At 36.0% G+C, this 26,952-nt stretch overlaps 1 protein-coding gene and 1 long non-coding RNA gene across 6 annotated transcripts in view; one reads left to right on the top strand and one right to left on the bottom strand.

The window, feature by feature from the left end:
• LOC135324291 (uncharacterized) overlaps positions 1 to 26,952 on the bottom strand; it is a 61,124-nt gene that overhangs the window by 18,373 nt on the left and 15,799 nt on the right. The gene's annotated exons all lie outside the window — the stretch shown is intronic.
• On the top strand, positions 1,775 to 25,008 carry LOC112992397 (long-chain fatty acid transport protein 6-like). 5 transcript variants are annotated; one of them, XM_026115414.2, is made up of 12 exons: positions 1,777 to 2,025; positions 6,089 to 6,135; positions 6,523 to 7,001; positions 7,978 to 8,190; positions 8,991 to 9,149; positions 11,188 to 11,312; positions 14,611 to 14,805; positions 16,217 to 16,307; positions 18,638 to 18,836; positions 19,244 to 19,341; positions 21,214 to 21,344; positions 24,288 to 25,008. In XM_026115414.2, the coding sequence occupies exons 3-12, from the start codon at positions 6,524 to 6,526 to the stop codon at positions 24,462 to 24,464; spliced, it is 1,866 nt and encodes a 621-aa protein (XP_025971199.1). In that variant the 5' UTR covers positions 1,777 to 2,025; positions 6,089 to 6,135; position 6,523; the 3' UTR covers positions 24,465 to 25,008. The 5 variants fall into 5 exon arrangements, with proteins under 5 accessions (XP_025971205.1, XP_025971199.1, XP_025971204.1 ...); XM_026115416.2 differs by lacking the exon at positions 1,777 to 2,025 and adding an exon at positions 2,075 to 2,094; XM_026115415.2 differs by lacking the exon at positions 1,777 to 2,025 and adding an exon at positions 3,972 to 5,501.

The following is a 26,952-nucleotide window of genomic DNA, read 5'->3' as shown; positions in this document are numbered from 1 at the left end:
AAATCAGTTAAGTTCTGCTTTTGTATCTTGGCTTGAGCTACTATGCTAATAGGCTACACTAGAATACCAAGCCATTAAATTATGGAACTTTTATGTAGAATCCATGTGGGGATCTAAAATATTCCATAAAATAATCCAACACTAGCAGCTGGGGGAGATGGGAAGAAGAAAGAGTGGGGGAGTTTCCCATGGCCATTGCTGAAGTATACACCATGCAATTGAACTGGTTGCCATATTCTTAAAGGCAATAATAATTTAATTATTATTATTATTAATTATTAATTATTTTTAATAACTTAATAATATCAGTTTCCAGATTCTTCATTTCTGACTTAAAGAATATGTAGGCCTTCATCAAGTTCTGACCACTATTGGACATTTTGAGAAACTCAGAGGCCAAAATTTATCCTCAATGGAGTTTCATGGGGCCCAGATAAGTTGCTCGCCCATAGGAGGACTGCAAATGAGCACAAGTAGTAATTTGATCATTTTGCTCCAATTTCTTTTCTTTTCCCCAGACAAGCAAGCTTGACACCTATGAGCATTTTTTCAGTGTCTCTTCCTCCTTCAGAACAGTGTTTATTTACTAAGTTGTAAATAATACAAAGCTTCCTCCCAATGCTACTAACCAGTTCTTGCTCCTGCTCTTTTGCTCTTATTAACCTTTCTGACTCTTAGCACCAAAAAGTTCCTGACCTTCACCACTAGACATTTGCTTCATGTTCTTCTTGCTCTCTAATGGACCACAAATATTTTCAGCCAATCTACTCCATAGTCATGATCTCCATTATATCGCATCTTTAATCATTTCCTCCAACCAGGATGATAGCCAGTGTACGGTATGTCTAGCCCAGAATTATGTCCTCCAAATACAATAAATAATTTGACAAATTAATGTGTGAATGGAACAAAGTCTGTAAGCCAAAACCTGTTAATTATTCAATAAAATAAGTTGCATAAAAATAATGGCTTATGGATTTTCTAAAAGCTGAATACCCTAATTATTTATTGTAAATTATTTATTAGGTGATTAATCAACCCTAAAGTTCATGGATACATTTTAAACAGATAAATCAATGGTGACTAATTAACCTATATGAATAAAATACATTTACATACAAATAACTCAATATATATGAAAATAGGATAACTCAGTAAATGCTCATACAAATAGAGAAAACATCTCTTAAAAAAAAAAAGAGGCCAATACAGCCCAATCTCTATGTATTTAGCAACCCTGTCCAAAAGCTATTCAGCTTATAACTTTGACTTTCAGAGATGAGAGGTTTGGTCCAAATGATCTAAATTGTTAGCAGACAATATATACGCCTTCTTCTATTCAGGTAATCTTACATAGCTCTGTAATGAATTAGGGAATAACTGACATATATATTCTGTAACACAAATATCCATTGAGGTTTCTATGACTAAGTTTAAAAAATTTGTTAATCAGAAAATATGAAGAAACCTAGTAACATTTCTGTACCCATCACAGAGAGTATTTGACAATATGGGATAAATTCTGTAGAAACATTTGCTGTATACTGAATGTCATATAATGCAGAGTGTACAGAAACATGACTGAGCTTTTTCACTGGTACTGTGTGATTTTTGTTTAACTCTGTATTGCTGTTTATGGTTGTTTTAAACCTATAAGCCAGTAGATCATAATCAGTTTGATTTCTTTCTCTTTTAAAAATTAACTCTCATTACGGTCAGCAAACACAGAGTTCCAAAGTACAATATTCCAATTCTCCTTCACTCACATGATTAAATACAGATGCAAAGCTGAAGAAATAAATTTCAGGAAACCTGGGACATGCGGGTGACCAACACAAGCCTTTACCTTCAGTCATACAGTCAGCACTGAAACAGCATATGAATGTGAAGCTTCAAGAGAACATCTCCTACTGGATAAAAATAACATATTCAAATTACCCATGCAACCTCTATGAGTGATAAACAGAGCCAGGAAGGATTCAACTGAATACAGGATGCTGATCAAAATATATAATCAGAGTGGTGGTAAGAAAATGCTTCTTTGGTGACATTACTTATCATTCATGCTGGATAAAGCATTAGCGGTAAACTTAGGTAAATGTTTGCATTTCTTGTGTAAGTTATTCTCTTACTGTATTTACACAAAACAATGTTCACTATATGCATCTGAAGTCAGATTAGATTCATTCCTTTATTTGCTTGCATTTATACATTTTTCTAAAGTTTGTCTCTCTGCTTCAATAAGAAAAATATATTAAATAAATATGTTAATTTTTTTATTGATCGAACAGTTCTTTGAGCTTCAAAACTGAACTGCTGCTGCCTAATGATTAGCTTGTTTTTAAGCACAGGCAGCATATTGTTTTACTGAAAAAGGTGACAGAATACTGGAAAGACAGAATATTAATATGCATTCTTAGTCAACGGTTTTTTTTCCCTATATTTGGAAACCTTTACATTTGCTGTTCTTCATTATTCACATGGTTGCCTAAATACTGAAAAATGGTTCATTGTACATTTCAACACCATTGACTAGTTTCTTAGTCTTCTGTGTTTTTCTTCAACCTCAAGCTCTAAATATCAAGAAATGATTAAGAATTTCAGTTTTCATAAAAAGCATGTTTCCAGTCCTTGTGATTGCAGAGGAAAAGCTGAAAAGAAGCAAAGAGGAACAAAGCAGAAAGAATAAGTAAACAGAACTGCAGGTTTTTGTAACTCCTTACTTTCTAGACCCTCCAAAAACAAGAGCCAAATATAATATTGTGAAATTGGGGATCAATTTTCTTGAATTCGGTTATGATTTTTTTAGCAAAGTGCTGACTAAAATAGTATAATAATAAAAATTTCACCTTAGAGACTTCGTAGCATAATACTGAGGCTATTAAAATGCTACTTCTACTTTGAAAACACACATTTTCTACAGCAGAAATTTAGGCAGCTGGGTGGATCACTATCAGAAGTTCATGTCCAAGATTCTTAGTCTAGTACTTACTTCCAGTGTCATAGTAGTATTAACTGTAAAGTCAGTCACATAAAGGGCAGAACTTTCAGAAAACTAGGACCTGCAGTTTACGCTAGGGCCAACACACAAGACTGCTTACATCTCCTAGTGATTGGTGCAGGGCTGCCACCAGAACATTTTCTGGATGGTCTTAATTGCTTTTAACTGGGCTTAATGTTTTCCGTGGGTTTTTTTTCCCTCTCCAGTATTCCCCCAGCCTGTCAGAGCAACTCTGTATGTGCCCACTAAGCTGTGCATGTGTAGTAGCTCTGTGTCTGAGGTGGCTGCTCTGTTGTTTTATTTTTCCTTTTTCTAAGAGACTAACCCCAGGTCAGAGCCAAGAAGAGAGAAAAGGAGTTCAGTCTGAGAAGAGCTAGCAGTCAGTTTTCATTAAAATAATACTTTCTGGCATAGGATCATTTTGGTCAGATAAGTAAAGGAAGACTAAGGGCTGGAAATACCAGATTGCCCATTAACTAACAAAAGGCTGAAGGAATGACTTGGTTATTTCATGCTAATTGCTCAAATGCCCTTTCCAAGACATCAGGGAAAATATCCCAAAGCACACTGACTCTTAGGAATAAATAGGTCTATTTCTGATCATGAAGAGAAACAAATCTAGATACATGTGCAAGCAAAACTCCTTTGTGTGAGATGTGGCGAAAAGAATGCAAAGCAGAGATGAAGCAGTCAAACTTTATGGACATTTCTCTTACTATGACAGAGAGCCTTGTCAAAAAAACAAACCAAGCCAAAACTCAACAGTAGATGTTATTTTAAGATGAATACAAAGCTTTTGCAAATGAAGGATGCATTTGACAAAATCATGAGTTCACTGAGCTGTTTGCAACTATGCCTAAATCTTAAGTTACTCATCAGAATGCATTAGTAATTAAAACTTTTTTTTTCCAAAATGTACTATGCTATGAGTTTGTCTAATTTAATAAAATATTTCACTGTCCTGAGCTGCTCCTTCTTTTGGACTGTGGATTAGATAGCTGTGCACACACATTTTCTGGATGTTTTGGGGAATCCAGCAGGCCAGTAATCAGAAGCAAGATATGCCGTTGTGCCAAGATATTGCAATGAAAAGCAGGCATCAGGCTTGTCATTACAGGCATAGGGCAGATCATGGCACTGTGGCTTCTAGACTGCAGCTGACTGTATGACTGTAGTCTCACTCAGAAAGAGGCATCCTCTTTCCTAATATTCACTGCTTTCTTCTCCATCTATATGTTTGACATCTCCCCTTTCATTTCTTCTGTTTAACTTAGATATCATTTCTCTGTCCCACAAACAGTATTTTGCTTGAACAAATTCATGAGGACAGATTGGTGGGCCTCTCCATGCACATCCAGCTGTGAAAAGGGTGAACCTAAATTAATTCTGAAAGAACTTTAGAGATCAAAAGTTGTTTCATGTATTCTGGTCTAGTCTTTGTCTGTTTTATTATGCTACTAATTCCCACTTCTACACCATAGCTATATTTGGGCATAAAAGTCACCTAAGAATGTTACAGCAGGTCTATTATTTACTGAGTTTACTTCTGATCTTGCCTGAAAGACAATTAAAGCTGATTCTAGTCTTGCTCCATCAACCCTTTTATTTATTTTCCTCCCAAATTCTGTCCATGTGTTTATTGGATCAGTTTATAAACTCTGCCATTTACACATCCCCTGGGGCTAAATTTACTCTTTAGAGCTATAGTGAACCTTGCACACTTGTACAAAGTGGCAAAGGGAAATCAGTAACTGTTTACAAGTCATAGTCAAGGAGAATTCAATAGCCATGAGCAGTACAAGGTCTTCTGCAAGTTCGCTTGGCCAGAAAAGTAAGTAACAAATATTCATAAAAAGCCAAAAGGTTAATACGGGAGCCATGCAAGTGAATGACACGGTGTTTTAAGAGCATATCTACTGGAAGGTTAATTTTGAGCTAATTTCATATTTTTAATATATTAAATAAATACTTCAGCCTGATATGCAACCTGACAAATCCCACAATAAAGAAGAATAATTGGGAAACTTAAGGTTAACTAAAATTGTCACTTACAAATTAGAAAGTTCAGAAACAAGCTTTTTTGGTTTTAATTTTTGTTAGAACTTCGGAATGCATGCATGACATACTTTAACTTGTTTTATGTCTTTATATGCAATTAATGCCACAGTGTTTCCAGTTTTAAGGTGCTCTTTTACTCCTACAACATTACAGTGGCTTTACAGTATATACAAGATCCTGTTTGCTGCAAAAATCTATGAGGTTGTATATTCTTTAGATATTGTTAAAAATGTAAACTAGCTTGAGAAACTTATTCTTAAATAAAGCTTGTCAGGAAAATATTTCTAAACTACAGAGTGGAGACCACATTATTTAGGAAAGCCTCACAGACTGCTGAAGTGTTCTGAATCCTACACTGACATATAAAAATGTTTTAAATATTTGTAGTAATCATGGCTGAAACTTCAAAAAGGAGACTGGTGAATCTTACACATTTCAAATTGTAAGTATCTTGCACAACCTTTAGGTGTCTCCTTCTAAATGGTATTGAAAAACATGGCAATTGATGACTGAAATATTTTAATGAAGTTAATAACTACTTTGCTCTAGAGATATTCCTTCAAATCTTAGTATGTGCTTCTGTAGCAATAGGTTCACAATTTTGTTTTAGACTTCTGGGTATTACCGTAAATAATAAAATAAAAAATAAAACACAGCTATTAATTACCATTTACTATAAATTTCAGAAAATTCTAAGGTGAAAATTGGCTACTTTAGAAAATGCAGAAGGGTCACGGTATATTGTCTGAAGTTTGTAGATGTTCAGCAGACTATTCAAACCTACTATCTGTGGAGGATTAGATGATGGCCTCAAATTCTACCTGGACCAAAAACAAAGGCAGTAAAAGAGAAGATAGTAAAGGAGAAAATATAGTGATATATATCTATTTAGGAGAGGTACTAAAAGAGAAAATATTTCATGTATCTTGCAGACACAGAATACTTAATATACTGTATACTATACTTTCATAACACATATAATATACATATGATATTACATGATTTAACTGTTTGTTTCCTTCTTTTTAGGATTTGCCTTGGCACAATAAACAGTCTAGATAGAATCCTGATATCAGGTTAAAAAATTGTGTACAATTTCTTTCCTGTGTTTATATCTTCTGTTTCCTCTTCAGACCCTTTTTAAGCTTCTTAATTTCCATCTTCTATTTAATTGTCAATATCTTACTCATTCTACTGTCACATTGGCCATATTATAAAAGATTTTTTTTAGTCTGAATGAACTCTTCCGTCCTTACCAACTGTGCAATCTTTTTTCTCTTTTTTTTCACTGTTCTGGGCCTTTGCACTTTTGGTAAACTCCAATATGTCATTTCAAAAAGTTCTCAAGATAATTGGTGGAACTGCAATGAGATTTTTGTTTTTCAGGCTCTGTCCTCTTAAAACTTGTTACCAATTATATAAATGCATTGTATTTTATACCCAATCTATTATTTCCCCCCCAGCATGCTATACATGTGGCTTTCAACACTTGTTGGAGGAGCACTGGTGCTATATGTCTCTCTGAAGATATTTTCCCCATATTTCTGGGATGATCTGCTCTACTTCTTGAGACGGAAGAGGTTAAAAGCGATAACAAAGAAAAGGGCAAGCAATGGAATTCTCTCAATGATTGATCTGTTCATGCAGAGAGTGGAAAAGATTCCCCACAAGCCATTCATCATCTACGAAGGGAAGGTGCACACCTACCAAGATGTGAACAAGAGAAGTAACAGGGTAGCCCAGGTCTTCCTCCACCATGGTGCTCTGAAAAAGGGTGACACGGTGGCCCTGTTGATGGGCAATGAGCCAGACTTCATCCATGTGTGGTTTGGACTGGCCAAGCTGGGCTGTGTGGTGGCTTTCCTCAACTTCAACATCCACTCCAGATCTCTCCTGCACTGTATTAATGAATGTGCAGCAAAAGCACTGGTGATAGCAGAAGGTAAGTCCCGTGTCATGTTTGATTTACTATTGACTTCCTACTGCTTTATGCTTTTTCTGCTAAACAGAAAATCAGAGTAGTTCAAAGCTTCAAGCACTTCATATATGTATACACATATTTTGGCTATAAAAGCGGGGAAAGTGACAGATTTGTTTAAATTTGGATGGTATAAATACCAGAAATATGTGGAATTAATCAGCATAATAAAAGCCTTCAAACTGAAACTCTCAAAGTACTGGACAATGTACCAGCAGAAACAATCGTGCATCAGGAAGGGAACAACCTGATGAGAAACTTTAGCAGAATCTCATTTCCATTTCTATTTACTGGCCTATGTAGGTACAAGTCCACTGACTCCAAGAAGACTCACATTTCTTTTGTAAGTGATCTTTTTAACTAACAGCTTTTACATACAAATTTACAATCACCTTCAAACTGCTTAAAATTAGTTGTCCTGAGGCAACATTGCTTGGAGCAAAGAGTACAGTGTATTGAGCTATCTTTCTGACCCTGTTGCTTATACATTAAGTAATATTGGACAATTTATTTAGCCTTCCTACTCTTCCCATCTTTGGGAAAGAGTGGCACTCCTGAGTGGCACAACTTCCATAATTCACACATATGAACCATGAGGGATCATTAGTTGGTATGTGTACCATGCTTTAAAACATACAAATGCTATAGCATAAAATTAAATTAAATTAAATTAAATCCAATATTTTAATATCATCAAGTAAGATCAGTGAATTTTACCTATTACAGTTAAAACCACATGAGAAGGCTAGGGAAATTAACCTTCATGATTATCTTTTTCACTGTCCATAGGATCTCACAGTTGCGGTTATCTTGATGTGTGGAATTGCACTGTAGGCAGGTTCACTGTAGGCAGTGGGAGAGCACGTAACTCCAGTGCAGGTAATCAGGGCTGTAACTGAAGTTGTTTTAACACTAACTACATATTTCTTTAACTTGGCAGATTGTTTACGATTAATAGAGAAGGAGTTTATTTTTCATCTCATGGACAATAATGTTACTATCTGGCTGATAAGCACCAGTTCTCCTTTCCAGCGTGTTGGTACTATACTGGACAAACTAGACAAGGTCCCTGATGACCCTGTTCCGTCTCACCTTAGATCTGTGACTAACCAAGGAAACACAGCTATGTATATGTTCACATCAGGAAGTACAGGTGAGGATGTGTGCTAAGAACATATTACCGGAACTACCTTAAAATTCATGTGGCATAAATTTGGCACCAAGACACAAAAAGAGAGAAGTTGAATTTTTAACTCAAGACAGTAAACTACAGAAGAATTCATTTACTTAAAAGACATTTTTGCCTTGACATAACAAGGGCATAAATCCTGTTAGAGAACTTTTGCATAGATATTCCAAGGCTGAATTTAATTTCTTAAATACAATGCCAATAAAGCCAGTCTCTAGCAGCTGCTCAGATTTCATTATGTCAGAATATCACAGATCTATACTAAAAAGAACTATGGTCAGCACAAGTGCTTGGGCCTTGGGGCAAAACTTTTCCTCAGTGACTGGCCTGGGTAATAAAGCTTCACACTATTTCATTGGAAAGGAAAGGGGAATTCCTCCTCCAGCCAAGCCGAACAACTTTGTAAAAGCTATTCCTATTGCAAATAGCAGCTGAGCAGCACAACTCTTCACAATCCTTTCAGTTCTTGCTTTGAGGTGAAGAAATACAGCATACGCAAGGGATCTGCATCTGCTTGTGATGTGTACGGACTTTCCTTCCCAGACAGAGAAGGAGACATCATCAAATAGCCTTAAAGGCGAACAGACCAAAGAAGCTGATAGACTAACGAGACATATTCTTTATCTAAAGACTGAAGTATGGGATAGATACAGACTCACAAGAAGGGATAATTCCACTCATACATTCCAAACAATTCTAGAGAGCAGTAAAATTGTGAATGCAAACAGCACATTTAAAATTATTTCTTTTTCTCACTTTGACAGGCTTCCCAAAAGCTGCTATCATTACTCATCTAAGAGCCCTATCTGCCTCCTTAGCCTTTAACCAGTGTGGTGCAGTTTCTCAGGATATTATGTATCTCACTCTTCCTTTGTACCACATCAGTGCTTCTCTTCTTGGCATCGGTGGATGCATTCAATTAGGTAATATTTACCGTCTGGTGAAATTTCATTGACTCGTCATGACCTCAGATGGTTTTGTTTCTTATAAATCATAAAGGGAGTTGTGAAGGCAGGCAAGGGAAGGGTAAAGCGAAAGAGGGAGAGAGAAAGGATGATTTGATCTACAATTGCATGGTGCTCATTATATACTTTTTACTAAGTCTTCCATGTGAGTAAAAACACAAACGAAGATGTACTTCACTCTGTATTCAAAAGATTAATAGGAAATACAATACAGAAAAGACAAGAAATACAATATAGAGATGTCTTCAATACATCTCTCCCATTCTATTGACATCCCAGTAGCTGTATAACTCTCAATGCTGTATCATTTTGATATTTGGTGAATAACTCTTGTCATTATGTTTTGTAAGTAACAAACGAAGAATTAAATTTGTGGAAATAAAATATGCAAAAAGGCAAGTGGCTCACAGTCATCAACTTTCTTGGATGTAAAATTGTGACAATCACATAAAAAAAGGAAGGCTGTGGTAGGGAAATCTTTCCTAAAAATATTGTGTATTTTTTTCCTCAGCTATGCATTCCTACTAACTTCTAATGTGAAATTCAGTATCTTAAGCTTTCATCTATTATTTTAAGTGCTGCTTATTATAATTTGAATATATTTTAATGAATATTTGCTTTCTGAAATCATATCATAAATGTTTGTGTACCCATTCATAATAAGCATTTGCTATTTATCTAAATATTAATAAACCTATTCCAGAAATTTTCTTCTATGCCTGCCACTTCCTCAACTGGCAAACAGTGAAAAAACAGAGATCTTGACTATGTTAAAAAAGGCAAAATCTCAAAATATGAAGCCAAATCCATAGGGTTTTTTAGGTATACACCCTAAACTTTGTGTATTTTTTTAGAGTTCTCTGGTTAATTTTTATTAAAAGACCAGGTCTTTTTAGTTTCAGTCCTACATGAAAACACTTTTCATTCACAGTTAGTGCGTAATGTTCCTGCATAAAGTTTTGTTTGATTGCCACTTGTATGACAAGTAAATTAAATAAATAATGTATCTCAAAATAAGAGATAAATACTAATTTTGCTCCTAACCATCCCCCCAGACACAGTATTTGAATGAGGGCATGATTCTAAGTGTAAATCCTAAGTAATGAGGAACTAGGGAGGAACTGGGAAGCTTTATGCCTGTGTGTAGGACCCAGGCAAAAAGAAATTTTGGAAAGGACAGAAAGAGGGAAAATAGGGAATGCTTGGTTAACAGCACTTAGAGAAAATTGTGCAAAAGGGATGGTATAGGAGACATGAGAGAGTCTAGGATGGGATAGCTTTTGGAATAGAAAGCACTGAAGGAAAGGAATGGGTACTGAGACAGAAATAATAGAGGCTCTGAGCCAGTCTTCCTTCTACCACTTCTTACACAAATTCAGAAAACTGCCAGCTTCCTTCTCCCCCACCCCAAGCTCTTTTTTTTTTTTCACTTACACTGATAACAATCTTGAAAGAAACATAAAGGCTTTGAACTATTCCTGAGAATTGGAGACTGCTAAAAGGTTTTAACAGTTTCTCCTAACCAAAACATGCTTAACTACAGACCTAATGACCTACATATCATATAATCAAGAACAAAATATGGCCATAAGATTTCTTCTGCAGATTTACATAGAAAAGAAAGAATGGGGTAGGATGCCTCCTAATATTTCAACTTAAACATGAAACGAGAGGATAGTGAAGCAAAAATATTTTAAGCTCAAAAGTGTCATTACAAATTTGAGTACGAAACTGGTACGATAGGAAATCAGATTCACACAATACAATTAACTCCCACTCCTTTTCATACTGTAAGTTTTTAGATTCTAGTCAGAAATCCAAGAAGAAATGCTCCATTGTGCTAGGCCCATTTAACAAAAACACCTTGCTGCAAATGGCTTACTTTTCCCATTAGCTGAATTAAGAGAGTGTTGACTTTTTTGTTAACAATAGTGGTAGAAGATAGAATAGATTTTAATGGTTATTTTTAATTTTCTTGTTTGTTTTCATCACCTAGGAGCAACTTGTGTTTTGAAGAAGAAATTTTCGGCAAGCCAGTTTTGGAATGACTGCAGAAAACATAATGTAACAGTGTTTTTGTATATAGGGGAACTTTGTCGTTACCTTTGTAACCAGCCCAGTGTAAGTTCTTGTTTTAACTGCAGCTTTAAAACATAGCAAATGTTTTAAGTTATATGGATTTACCTATTTCTTGGTGCTATAGTCCTTTTTGTGCTGGACACTTTTTTTCAGGGCACAGTATACAAATATGGGGTCTTGTGTAGCTTGAAAATATAATGGAGTTACACAAGTATAAACCTGGCAGGACTGGACAGTTATGCTCACATACCATCTTTAATACTTCTATAAAGCCAAGCCTGTTTGGCTTTTCATCTGAGTGAAAATGATTAAGGAAGGCAGGTCAGTAAGGAAAAGGTATAAGCAGTAGAAGCTTTGTCAAACTCGATGATAAAATGCAAGTAAGAACCATATTAAATGATTAACCAAACACTGCACTGCAGTGTTCCAAACTAGTTACTTATTAAGAGAAGGTTACTCCATCCAGTATTTAATATCTGATAAAAAATCCTTGTATGGCTTTGAAAGCGTTGAATGAGTTGTTTATTTTTTCTGAAAAGGATACATTTACTTTGCTCCAATAGCACCTTTTGCTTCACTGCTGTATATATGATGATAAACTCACCTTTATAAAGGCATGCCACTACTAGTGTGGTAAAAAGTCGTGGTTGCTCCTGGGATATGAGTACTGAAGGTCATGGAGATAAATCTTGATCAGATTTAGGACAAACGTAACATGTCACTGAGCATAGCAGCAACAGGAAAGCAAACACGTAAGCCTGAAAACATTTATTATACTTGCAATACTTGTTTCTAGATAACGAAGAAAAATTACTAAGATGGGTTAATTCTCCTAATATTATACTTGGGAATTTGGAAGTTACGGAAAGGAGGTGACAAGAAGGATTCCTATCTACCACAGAAAACATCATGTACAAGTACAAGGTTCAAATGCTGTCCATCTGCATTGGTCAGAGATTGGCGCAAGGACTAGCAGCAAAGGCACAACTGAGTCCATTAGCTCATCTGAACAGAGCCTTACTATTGTGTGGTCCGGATGTAGGAAAGGGGTCAAAGAGAAAAAAGGCATCATCAGACTGTGACCACGCCAGGAAAGCTGTTGGCCAGAACTCCAGCCTGTACAAACATTTTGTCAGTACGTGGATCAAACAACAAAGGAATAATTAGCTAGGCCAAACTGGTTGTGTAAAGGTCTCTCCTGCAGGAAAAGGCAGGAAGAACTTTCTTTACTTGGCTCAATGACTGGAATTTAACAGAGAGGATATTGATATTTAACTGGCAACCAGTAAGAAGAGGGGAAAACGGAAAGCTAGCCTAGTTGAGTTCAGTGTGTTGAGGATGCCAACAGAAGTGGATCAGTGTAAAGGCAGAGTCCTATCAAGAGGATTAAATATTACACTGATCTATAATGCATAAGGTCTATAGTGTTTCACGCAGATTCTTCTACAGTGAGGCAAGCCTGTGCAGGCTAACAAATCAGGCAGGAACACTTCACCTACCTTCCTCCGCTGCGGGTTGCCAGAGCACAGCCCAGTCCTGGTGCTGCCCAGATCAGGGCTACCTAGATGAGGGACTGCTGCAGTAAGCTCCAGCTCACATCCAGGGTACCAGGCCCTGCTTCCTTTCATAGAGCATGAAATTGGGTAAGAACATGGATTTGGGAGTGGGGAAGCACTCCTGGGTTTCTTGATGTAGACTCCAGAAACCTCTCTGTGACTAGCACATATCTATAGGAAGGCTGACCATCCTCCATGTACCTATCAGAACTAATAACTGTGAAATACGGTACTCCCTAGGAGTTATAACAAACAAATCAGAATATATGCTGAGGAATGTTTTTACAGAGAACCACACAGGTTTTAAAATCAAGGTAATTTAAAATCCAGAGTAATGCAGGGAAGTCTTACAGACTCTGTTATACCAGGAACTAGACAAGGTAATCATAATAGTTTTTCCTAGCTTTATAATCTCTTGAGCTCCTGAAATTAACTTTGTCCAAGTTCTACAGTTGCACAAGCTATTTTGGAAAAAGAAACATTATTTCAGCTTGAAGCCTTGAAGTGTAGAAGAAGGGACAACATCAGGTATGAAGTAACTATCCCAGCCTGTCCACGATCTAGTTCATAACTGGGCTGGATCACACTGATGCGCCACGCTACTCTTTGGGGTTAACTATCACAACCACAGAAGAAAGTAGGGCTGGTTAAGCAGAAGAAGGGAAGTATCCATTCCTGGTTTTAACAAGTGAAGGTTAGCCTGAATTACAGCTGAACTTATTGAGGCAAAACATCTATAATTTATCTGTCAAAAATGCACTTCTGGATCAAATGAGATTGTCTGTTAATTGCCTGTCTGACCCTATCAGAGTGAGCTCACAAAACAATTTTATCTAAATATTTTTTAAATGTTAAAAAGTTAGAATACTGATTCTATTAAAATATTTTGACATGATTCTTAGGTAAACTCTTTTAACTTTCCATTTAGAAACTACTTTTATTTTATTTAGAAATCAACTGTATCATACAATTTTCAAAATTCAAAATCACACCAGAAGGGAAACAAAATGCACTGATTGGCTTGAAGAAACCACTTTCCCGGACCTGAAATAATTTGTTTTTTACTTTCTGTTGTTGTTCAGTCATGGAGGCAACTTAATCAATCAGTCCTACCTACCTCTCCAAAAAAGGGGTGGTTTTTCCATAGTCAGACTCTTGACTCCACTTCTTACCTGGGGCTTAACTGTGGCAGGGTCCGAGCAGTCTGGCCCAGTGCCAAAACTATTTGCTTAGGTAAGCACCTGAGTGGTATGTCATACTAGTGACATAGCTGACATGTAACGATGACATGTTAACCACATTTTGACTATAGGTCCAATAGCAGCTTTGCTGAATTTGGACTTCATCACATGTAAAGCTGACTATAAGCTGTCACAAGTGTTTTCTAAGACAGTATGTTACTTATGTAATTGGTTTGGAAAGGAATTTCCATTCTATTGGAAATGGCACTATTTACAGCATATTTATTTACGTTTCCAACATAAAATGATTCTTTTAAACTTAGTAATAGAAATGTCTGATGGAATTTGTGAGTGAAAATGCAAAGGAGATCCACAGGAATAAAGAAAAACTGTTCACACTTTATGAAAATCTTTAAACCTTAGGCAAACAAGAATTCTGATAATTTTCTGGTTGATTTTTATAAAACCAATACCTTCCTGTGAGTGTGTTTGTCAAGTTGCATTTTCTAAAGGAAAACTCTACTATTAGGAAATTTTAGATCAATTCTACATATTTAGACTCCTTATCTCAGTTGTAGAATATTTATTTTTGGCTGTTCACAGAAAGAAGAGGACAGAGTTCACCAAGTGCGCCTGGCTCTAGGAAATGGCATAAGACCTGCTATTTGGAAAGAATTCCTGATGAGGTTTGGTCCAATTAAAATATTTGAATTCTATGGATCCACAGAAGGAAATTCTTCTTTCTTAAATTATACAAATAAAATAGGAGCCGTGGGCCGTGCTGGCATCTTCTCAAAGGTAAGCATAACCAAGTTGACCAACCAATCCCCTCCCCTCCCCCCAAAAAAGCAGATCAAGCAAATAAATACATAAGAAATTATATAGACAAGGAAAATGTACAGGGTTTACCTAAAAGAAACTGCTTTTCATGGAAACCAAAACCTTATTTTTACTCCCTCCATTGACTCTATTCTCTGTTCATATATTGTAATGCTAAAGTAAGTATACAGAAGTCCACAGAAGCTAAAACTACAGCACTCATATAACAGAGATTTTTCCTCAGAACATATAAAAAATAATCTCACTGTATAGAAGTGCCTATGCATAGGATTGACTAAAGATGATTTTCACTGAAGTTTATTTATCATCCTAACCACTCACATATATTAAGTGATGAGGCAGAAATTAGTTTTGATTTGACTTGCAGTATGAATCAGGAGATACACATTCTGCAGCAAACTCTTACACAGATTTACTGTTTGATTGCATCTTGACTCCTTAAAACTAGCATCACACCTTCTCTGAAATAAGATAAGCACAAGAACCAAACTCTCAAAAACTTGTCACCTAAGATAAATATAAATCTCAATATATCTGAAGTATAAATTTCAGATACATGAGTATTGTTGAAATTCTCATTTGAGATACACATCTTCCACTCATAAAAATGCCTTGACAGTCTCAAATGTTTTTCCTATTTGTACAGACTCTTTCTGAATCATGAAAATTAAACTATAATAAAATACTGTTCAAATGATACTAAAGATTCAGATCAGTTAACATCAAAACCAGATTAATGATTTCCAAATGACTTCTGCTTTTAATCCGAGATGCTGAAAATGCCTTCCCATGGCCATAATAATAACTCTGCAATGCTTTTGATCTTTTAGCAATCTTAACTATGTGGACATGGGATGAAGGCAGGAAAGCCTAAATCAAACCATTGTGCTGTAAGTTTCCACTTCGATCTGACTGAAGTAATTTTTGAGATGTCTGTAAATCTAATTTGGATTTTTTTCAGAGAATCTTCTCGATTTGCATTCCAGTAATGTTATGCCATTACTTAGAAGAGAATGGTAGTTTTAAAGCAAAAATCAACAGTTTGATAGAAAGCACTGTCCTATTTTATTTTACATAAATAATGTGAATAAGAGTGTACTTTAAAACAGTGGATTTTGTTTCTTCTTTTTATAAAGAAAGGAGACAATAATTTCATCTGTATATCTAATGTTGCTTACCACGACAGAATTGTCTTCTGACAAACATCTGATTTCTTCTAAGTAATAGCGTCAGTATATTTCAGGCTGTTCCAAACCTTCCAAAGTTAATAGGGGATTATTTGTTAATTTAAAGTAATTTCAATCAGACCAGCTGGAAACTGAGTAAGACTGTGGGGTTTTTAAGTATGTATATGTGTTCTTTTATTTAGTTCCTACATTCTTTTGAATTGTTGAAATATGATGTCTGGAAACAGGAACTTATGAAGGATGAACATGGAAGGTGTAAGAAAGCACCTATAGGTAAGGAAAATTACCAGTTATCTATTAATTGACAGGTAACTCTATTTACATGCTGATATTGTAGGGTAGGGATTAACTCTCTGCTCTGTGTGCAACACAGAGCAGTGTGCTTCTTGACATATAATTAGAAGCTGAAAATTATACAGGAGAAACATCAACAGATACAGATCAACAGATCTGTATCAACAGGTAACTTCTAGATGTAACTAGGAGTTTGAGACCAGATGTTTACAGATGCTTTATAATCTCTAAGTTACAAGTTCTGAGAAAGAAAAAAGTGCCTTTACAAAATCTGGAGGATATTTTTCAGATTTTTGCATTTACCAGCTGAGGAAGTTTTAACTATTTAGTGCCTAGAGTTGCAGAGAATCTCCAAATTCTACTTAAAATAGAACACTGAATCAAAGAGCTGAAGCTCTCACACTGAAAATAGCATGTCTTCACAGGTGAGAGTGTCATATTTGATAAAAACCCAGAGAACTTGCTCTCACAAAAGACATAGCAGTGCAGCTTATTAAAGTTACCTCAAATCCATGTGTGTGTGTGTGTGTGTACATGTGCGCATGCATCCACGTGTGACAAAGTTAACAGTTCTGGGAAAAAATCTTTAACATCACTAGCTTTGGTAACATAGATTTAACTATCATCGAGATAGTTCCAGAAGTCAAAAAAGGGGCCTAAACAGCTGAGCTAAATAATATTTGCAAGAATGTCAGACCTCAGTGAAACATAGTAGTATTGGTAACCAAAGTAATAATGATTATTAATTATTTCTGATAAGGCATTATTTTCTGATAATATCTAAACTGAGCAAAAATGACATTTTTCTTGAAAAAAGGCTAGCTTCTTCAGTACAGTTACATTAAAAACTGGACAAAATTTCTTGCTTTCATAATGAAATTGTTTCACGACACAACTAAAAAAACTGTGCAAGTTTTTCTGATTTTTACATTTATTTTTTAAATAACTCTGAAGCCATCACTTGATGCGAAGTGTGACGACAATGACTGTAAATTTCCAAACTGGAACAAAGAATCATCATGTAAAAATGGCTGGAACATTGGTCAACCCCTTTTTTTAATTCAATGTTTTTAGATGGTTTTACTCTTTTGTTATAAAGCATGCATCTTATTTGCAGTGGTGTGAGCTCCTCTGAACTGTAATATGAGCTTTCATTCCACTTTCCACATCTAGAGTTCAAAACAACAAAAGAGATTTCATATAAGAGACAGCTATGCAGCTATGAAGAAAACTATTTGTTTGAAAAACATCTCCATACATCTCTTGAAGGAAAAATAATAAAAATCTTTGGAAGCTGGAAATGTCTTTTAACCTCAGAAGCAGACTGGGAAATAAGCCAGTACCTACCATAGACATAGAACAATAAAAATGCATTTACAAGGGGAGTTCTGAGCCAATTCCAGTGAAATCAATGGGATTTCTGCCCTTAGTATAAATGGGAATTGTACAGTCAGCTGTAATGAGTGCTGCCCAGTAGGAAAATCCTGCAGACTCTGGGGACTCCAGGATGTTGTGAGGAACAGGCACACCATTGAACTTCCCATCATGGCCTCCAGTGTGTGCTCCCCACACTGACACCGTGCTGAGAGCAGTAACAAGCTTGTCTTTCAGAAAAATATAAAGCACAACAAGTCAGAAACTGTGTTTTGTCCCCATGCGTGGTTTGACTACCAGCATCCTTTTCAGATGACAAAATAGTTGTCCTTTCCTTGGGCAAACACTCTTTCAGAGTGAGAAAACATTCTTTTCAGAGTGAGAGTGGCTGTGAATAATACAATGGAGGAGTGGAAATACTCTTCCAAGAGTCTGGAGGGATTGTTGGGAAAAAAACCCCAAAACATATTTTAGTTCTGTTTCCTGATACTCCAGAATGAAGGAAAAGTACTATCAGGGGAACAGGCTTCAGACACCAAAGCTGAAATCTTCTGGAAGAGCCCAAGAGGCAGAAACATGTAATCCTGCACTCCATGTGAGACTTCTGGGATGACATACAATCCATTCAAGTGCAAACAGAGAAGGACAAATGGTGGAAAAGAATCTTATGGAGCTTTCATTCATAATAAGTGGATTGGCAGGCCCCAGGCCGCCAAAGCTCTTCCCTAAGGCATAGCTTTTCAGGAGAGGAGGAAGCAGTATTATGTTCCCTCTTCTACTCACCTCTTTCTGCTGCTCAGGAAATGGTTATGGAAACTTAGCAATAAGATGAATAGAACAGATGTGGCTTTCCAAAAGATTTTCAATATGGTACTTAACGCTCTAAATAGTTCATTGTAAATACAGCTTTTCCCTCCTCCTTTCATGGCCTGTAGGTGAACCTGGCCTTCTGGTTGTCCAGGTGACAGAGGAAACCCCATTTTCTGGATATGCTGGAAATAAAGAAATCTCAGAGAAAAAACTCCTGCGTAATGTGTTTGTGAAAGGAGATGTGTATTTTGACACGGGAGATCTCTTGGTGATGGACCAGAATGGCTTCCTTTACTTCAGTGACCGGGTGGGAGACACTTTCAGGTGAGATAAAGACTTAACAGTTAATCCACGGAGATGGAAGGAAATCAATTTTCCTTGAAGGAAATCACACATATACAGGACTGGATAGCAAAGCTCAGACTTGAATTTGATGAACACCTGTTTGGTTTTAACAGAACCATTAAGGATTTCATCCAAGGTACACACGTTCAGACCCAAAGAATAGTCATGGTGCACAATTTTTAAAATTTGAATCAAATGGCACTTTCTTTTCTTTTAAGGCCGGGGTTTCAAAAGAGATGGCACTAAAACAGAACTGTTTTCTTCCGTCTACACTTTTCAATTAACAGTAGTCCACATTAACAATAGCACTCCATCACATATAGTCATGTATAGAATTAAAAATTGTTAGCTAATATTTATGTTATTTAAAAAAATATTTTCAACAGATGGAAAGGAGAAAATGTTGCCACTATAGAAGTCTCTGAGATCATTGGGATGATGGATTTTGTTCAAGAAGTTAATGTTTATGGCGTAAGCGTAAAAAGTAAGAATCTCCTTATAGTTTGTGAACATTAAATGAAAGCAATAATTAATTTTCCTACTCTTTTTTCTGTTCTTATACATAAATGAACATATATATGTACGAAAATCAGTGGAGTCAAATGGGAAATTCATGCTTTCTTACAGTGCTTTGAAATTTCTGTTTCAAAAAAATGGTGTATTTAATAATGATGAGATGCTGAAAGCTTATAATGAATAACAGAACCACTTGAATGAAACACAACTCATAACACAGATGTAAGAAGTACAAAGTTAAAAACTACATAAGACTTCTGTTAAGAGTAGAGCCTTTCATCTGAAAAATGCTAAAACAGGGAGCATACTAAAACATGACATGTGTGAAAACACCTGTCACCATCTCGTAAGTAACGTCCTAGAAGACACCTATTTTTTCACAATTGGAATGCTCCCGATGGCATATGGGGCTCTATAAATGTACAATACGAAGCTGAAAAACTGTAGGCAACTGAGTGACAAGCTGAGGTGGAAAAGAACTCAGAAGATGCATCTCCTGCATGAACAGTTTGAGGACAGCAAACTTTCTTATGGCGTTGAATAGCTGTTCTGTGCTTCCTATGGGGAAGGCAAACAAAGTCCAACATTAAAAGAAACCAGTCACTTGAAGAAGCAGCTAGTAAGATACAAGCTATTACTTAGCATTGAGAGAAGGGAGATCCAGTGGGTTCAAAAAGAAACAGGATATATGAAAACTGAATAAACAGAAGGCCAAAATCTAAACGGTTGGCCAGAAGGCGGCTAGGAAACAGTATTCCAGTATGTTCATTTGGGAGAGATGGCATCCCCCTTCAAGTGGCCATATATAAAATTGTAATCTCACTTGGACAGCATACCCCATTCTCATCAAAGATTGTAGCTGACAAGCTCTCCTGAATGGCTGGAGCTATCTGGAATATCAAGGCAGAGAATAACACGCACCATCAAAACAAAAGCCCTAGACCTTAAGAATCACATTCATCCTTGGCTAACTTAAACTGCTTTGAGTATTAATATAACAACATGATAGTGTTTCGCATTTCTGAATCAACTTGAGTCTCAAAAATTGCCAAATTATGCATCACCAATTAAACAACTCCAAGTTAATTTCCATAGAAAGGGAATACCCACATTTTATCCTTTCTGTGCCTTAGTCACACCTCAAAGCTGCTACTTCCTTCTGGACAGATTTTATCCTGGCAGCTCACTTTTTCTAATTTCTAATTCCACTTGGAATTTTTACTTGTGTGTGAATAAAGAGAAAGTAGCAACTGTGTTTGTTACATCTTTCTTACCAGGCTTTTATCTCTGGTTTCCTGTAGAACCTAATTTACTGCTTGTAATTTACTAGGAGGCACTTGGCACTATATATGTCACAAATTTGTCCATGGAGTAGAGCAGCAGGCAATTACTCAGCACTGCTTATACAATGTACAGTAGCCATTAGACTTGGTATATACCAGAGAGCATCCTCACATGTCTACCTTTTGCACTAGTCTTTGTGGAACTGCTTCCAGCTTTTTGTTGGCTAGTGGTCACTCTGATTTCAGTAGGCCACTATGTTACCAACGGAATGATTAAGCAAGGCAGGAAGGAAACTTAGCAGCCAGCTTCAGCTCTACAGAATTCCTAATAAAAAGAGGTTTCTGACATTTTTTAATTGAGCAAAAACACTCAAAGTAACTTTAAAACTTCCAAAATATTTTTTATCTTCTACTGAACGATGTCTGAGAAGGTAGGGCAGATACAGAGGCTCAAAATCCTTGCTCTGACCAATACTAAATCCCTCCAAAAGTGATAGAAGATACCTCTTTCATGTAGATAACTCATATTTGTGATACTATTTTCAATGCTTTTTTAGATTATGAAGGAAGAATAGGGATGGCAGCTATTGTGCTTAAGCCTGACCAATCCCTTGATGGAGAAAGACTTTACCAGCATGTTGTGGACTTCCTTCCAAGTTATGCTCAACCACGCTTTGTGAGAATCATGGTAAGACAAATCAGCTCTTTCCTGTTCATATTTATCTTTTGTCTGACCTGAAAATTGGTCTCTGCAATCATGGAATGTAGAAAGTAACTTACAAACAGTTTCGAGAAGTTAAATGCAAAAGTAATATTAATCTAACATTCAGAAAAAAATTATTTGATGAATTAAAAATATACTTTGCTTTACAAATCCATTCATACCTAATAATCTTAGATGATAACTCAGCAGAGTCATATTTTCCTTTAAAACTGATTACCTTTAAGTAACTTGGTCTAGCCAATGGAAGACAGAGCAGAGACACATGAGCAATATTACACATAACAGTGTCCACCTATAAAAAGACGACTCAATCCATTTAAAACCTTTTCCTAACATGTTTGACCTTGAAGTGATTATTATTCATTATTACTGACACAACATCAGAGAAATAGCTAGTACTTTGCAATAAATAACAAGTGAAATACTTTACAGTGAGGCTGTCATAATCAAAGAACCAGAATGGGCCCATACGCTCTAGGGTATAAAAGCAGATCTGGGATACAATTCTTTTTCAAAGTGCACTTTAAAAGTGCAAGGACTATATCCTTTGCATGTTCCCATGAACTTGTGCAACAGGACAAGAGAGTATGAACTGCAAAGCGCAGGAAAGGGCCCCACGTTATATCTTCTGAAAGTTTGCAGCAGACAACTTTCTGCTGCCAGGCCATGCTAAGGGATATTTGGCAATTCTGTCTCTTTCTTAATATAGATATTGTGTCTGAAGGGCAGAAGTTGGACTGAGAACAGGATGGGAATATAACAAAGAGTGAGATAATATAATACCGAAAGAAGGGAAAGTGAATATTATTGTTATATATTTATTTGAAGAGATAATGTATATGTTTAGAGGGAAGTATGAGTATTGAAAGAGTTTTAAGAATTGAGGAAGGCTATTTTTTAATTAACAGAAGTTACTGTACTAAGTAAAAGTATCTTCAAATACTATCTATGGTGCCTAAGGACAGCAGTGCCCTCTCCTGGGAAAAAACTTTGGAACAGATTTGTCTTTATGGTTCTATCAGATACAGGAAAAAAACTAGGAGGAGCTCCACTGCCTATATATGTGGAACTGTTTACACTTGGTTGAATTTATATGGTCTCTGAGAAAAGGCTTTTTTAGCTAATTGAAGGAAGCTAACTAGCTAAATCATCTTTGATGCTGCTGTTGAAAAGTAAGATATTGCCAGTAATAATTCACAGATATTGAAATATCCATAAAATCTTATTAAAAGAGATAAAACCAATTTTATAATAAAATCAAAAAGATAAAAAGCATTTTGTTACATTAAAAAGCATCCTAGTGGAGGATAATAGAAAATGTCTAAAAAAAAAAAAAGAAAATTTTCTGAGTGGAGCTGGTCAAAAAATGAAGTTCCTTTTCTGGCAAAAAAAAAAAAAAAAAAATTGAGGAATAGTTCATCCTAATCAAGAGTGACAAATAAAAACATGAAATTCTCATGCAAAATTGGATTTCAGATAAAACCTGTCCTGAAATTTTTTCAACTGTCCATATGCAAGCTCTTTCTAATTTGGCTTGCAGCCACGGTCAATTTTGTGAAAAACAGAGTGAACGAGCAAGTGAGCTGTTCTTCTCAAACTCTCTGACTGACTCTAAAAACAAAGCAGAGCCCCAGAGACAGCCATGCAGAGAATTAGGGTACTCACAGGTAGTAGATTTTTCCTAAACTTTTGCTAACTTCACTTTCTACCTGGAGGAAGAAATTATGAAGAGGTTTCTGAGAGCATCCTGGGAGTTATTAGAGTTTTGCATTTTTGTTCTGTTCCCCCTACCCCAACAGTATTTCTCTGTATAAAATTCCGACTTTATACAAATAGCATCAGGGGACCATTTCGATAGAAAATCTCAGCAATCTCTATTCGTAATACACATTTGAAAATACTTAATACCTATTTTTATTAAACTTTTCATCTTAATTGTTGCAACTTTTTTAATAATTACTAAGAAAAGATGATGTTGGCTATTCAATTTGAAGCAAGCCCAGCTGGTAACAACTGAATCATATTACCATCTGGCAGCTATTCAGTGATTGTGTGAAATGACTTGGTGGTCTCAGTGTGGTTCCTTTCATAAGTGCTGCCAAAAAGACTGAATTAACTGGCAAACTTATTAGCAGTCTCAGCTTAGAAGCCAAAGACTAAATGATCTGAGACTTGTGGATATAGAGTGGCAGGGGGAAGAGGAAACTAATTATATTACAGATCAAGAGAAAAAACAAACAGGAACTGAAAAGTTGCCTGTTTCAGTTTGAAGAGTAAAAGAAAATTTTGGCTACATTGAAAACAATGTACAAGTATAAACAATGCTTATGAATGAGGCTTCTTTAACTTTTCCCATAATATGAACCACATTTTAATAGATTATTTTATATACCACTTCCGCTCTCATACACTGACTATCATGTGCAGACCAACTTGTTCATGAATTAGCAATCGTCAAACTTTTGTACAGGAACTGCAGCAACTGCTTACACAGAAAAATAACACAGGCAGGCATTTAACATATTTGGATTTAATGTCTTAAATTAAATTTAGCAGCTGGAAACCAGAGAAGAGCCAGCACCATAAAATCAGCCAGCTCTCTGCAGACCACCATCAAGTGCTCCATAAACTACAGATTTTGTGATCAGCTGCATTAATGAAAGTTTTAAAATGCTTATTTTGAAACAAAAACTTGTGAACTTGAACATGGCTCTGATACAGAGTATGAAATAAAAGCTGCCTTTAGATTTAGGTTCCACTGCATCTGTGAATCAGATCATTCTTTCTAACTCAAGCCATTCTATAGCAAAACTGTACAATCCATTTTCTTCAGTAATTGCATTATTTTTTTCACTGATATAGGCAGAAATGGAATATTGGACTTTACTTGAATTATTTCTTTTTTAGGATGTTATGCAAATTACTGCAACTTTCAAGCATCAGAAAATGCACCTGGTGAATGAAGGATTTAATCCAGAAATTATATCTGAACCATTGTATTTCCTGCATGAACCTGCACGTTCCTATATTCCTTTGACAAGAGAGATATACAAGAAGATGGTTTCTGGTGAAATACGTTTATAAAACATACATATAAAAATGTTCTACAACACAGAGAATAAATTTTAAATATACTCCTGCACTTATTTCAACAGAAGTCAATATACTATATTTGTTGTAAAAACATAAAATAATCAAATTATTCTCATTGTGACAGGTTGTTTCAGCATAATAAGACAGAGTCACAATTGTTATGCATATTGCTCAAATTACTTCCACTGCTTGTACATACAAATTTGTATCTTACATTTCTCAGTGATTCAAATTACTATTTTTGCCAAAGCCACCTGTAGCCTAACTTAGTTGAATATCTGACTCCTCATTCAGCTCTTAATACTGGTTCTGCTTCTAGAATGCACATATTTGTAATAAAATTTTATATGAATAAAGTCATAGACATTAATAAAATATAAAATAGGCAATCAGAAACAGAAGCAAAATACTGCACTAGCAATATATGTAGACTTCTGTTCAATGTTTGTTAATTATAGTATGTATATTTAATTGCAGCATTTTATGTTATGTGTAACTTCAGATTTTTATGGGAAATAAAAATACAATGCTAAAATACTGTTAGAGTATTTAATTATGGGCACATTTCACAACTTCCACCAGAACCGACATAGTTTAAACTATTCACAAAGATTCATCCATGCTGGCACATGACTTCTTCCTTTACGTACTGATTATCATATGCCTGAAATGTAGTTCATGTGAAAGGAGAACAGAAAAGGCTATAACTTCTTGTCTTCCAGCTTTTGCTGAAAGTGAACATCTAGAATTTGTGAAAAGGTGCTACAGAGATTCCCTAGCAGAAGCAGATCAGAGACTACAATATTAGCACATCTACCGGATGTACTAAGATGTTTGATACGTACTTTAAATGTTTGTTTACATTTAAAAATCAAACAAATCCATACTTACGTAAGGGAAAACTTATCTGTAAATATTCTGAAATTACATTAGCTTTCTTTTGTCTGGATAAGTAACATAGCTATCACATTAAGGCCATTCTTTCCCATTCTTAGTCCATTTCAAGGTTTGCATAGTTAGCCTTTTCCTGAACATAACATGAAGCTTATTTGTTCCTAGGTTTCAATACGTAGTATTGCTACCACTGCTACTATTACTACTGCCCTAATGGAAACATGGTAACTGACCAGAATACTATTGCTGCCTATTGTACAAACACAGAAGAGACTCTGGTCCTGCCCCACAAAAGCTCATTATCTAACATAAGAAACAATTTGACTAACAAAAAAACCTGTTTCTGACCATAAAGGCCTGTGATCCACCCTGCTCCCCAGCAGACAAGGCACTATGCAGTGTGCCTTTTAGATCCATTATCGTGCCTCTGCCATTCCAACCTCTGAGACGGACAGTGTTAGCACTGTGTGAAGACACCTGACACAGCAAGTGCGAATGGGCTGCCAGGAACCTAGAAACTGATAATTAAAACAAGTTTTTCAGAACCAGAAAGTGGCAGCACCCTGCATATAGGCATGGTCCCCTGACATCTCTCATGAGACACACAAGGCTTCTGAGCTTGGAGATCAGCAGAGTTACATGAGCAAAACTGTCTCAGAAGTCCTTACTTGTACGAATTCACCACTTGTGGACCGGGAAGAATACTGAGCACAATATGCGGTCAAGGAAGGCCCAAGGACCTCCAAAGGGCTGGAATTTAATGTGTGACTGTAAATTGCCAAACACTTCCTATGACTGCAGTGGGAGGCAACAAACTTCATTTGGCTTGCGGACAGCTCTCAATTCCTGGGCATCCTAGTGTCAAGAAAAGATGGGATCACTTACTCATGCCTCTGGAATATACTGGTTCCTCCAACTACTTCTCCCACAGATCTTCTAACATATGATACAATAGGACTCATCTAGAGCTGATCTTATAAGTTGACATGTTTTTTCCAAAATGTCAGAAATTTTTGGATCATGATGTTGTATTGAGAGAGCTCTGAACTGGTTACAGTAAACAGAATATTTATATTTTTCCTGCCACCTAATATATATAAATATACATACATACCCCTCTGCATATATGTATCATTAAGCTTTATGTGGGCTATCCATGTATAACTGTTGATACCAACAAACACGCTAAGTTTGCAATACATGGTATTGCAAACAAAACTCTGGTCTGGTCATCTATCAGACTTTTATTGTCACAAAAGACAGTGCTTTAACACTGCTTGTCTTTCCATTATTTCTTCCTGACCATTTTCCTTCCTCTACATCCTCTACATCCTGTCCTACACTCACTCTTCAGGAAGGTAAAAATAATGAAGAACACAAGATAACAATTCTATCCATGGCTGCACAATCAAAAGTCAATAGCTTATTCACCTATGTATATGCCAACCGGAAAAGATGTACATATAATTTATATTTATCTTAATAGAATTGACAGTAAACATGAAGTATCACTGGAAAGCATTCATACAATGCACCAAAGAAATGCTTAACAGAGAGATACTTGAAGCACTATTACTTATTTGTA

Source organism: Dromaius novaehollandiae, chromosome W, assembly GCF_036370855.1.
Source record: "Dromaius novaehollandiae isolate bDroNov1 chromosome W, bDroNov1.hap1, whole genome shotgun sequence".
Lineage (NCBI taxonomy): Eukaryota > Metazoa > Chordata > Aves > Casuariiformes > Dromaiidae > Dromaius > Dromaius novaehollandiae.
The sequence above is the reverse complement of the archived record's forward strand: the minus strand, read 5'-3'. Positions and strand labels throughout refer to the sequence as shown.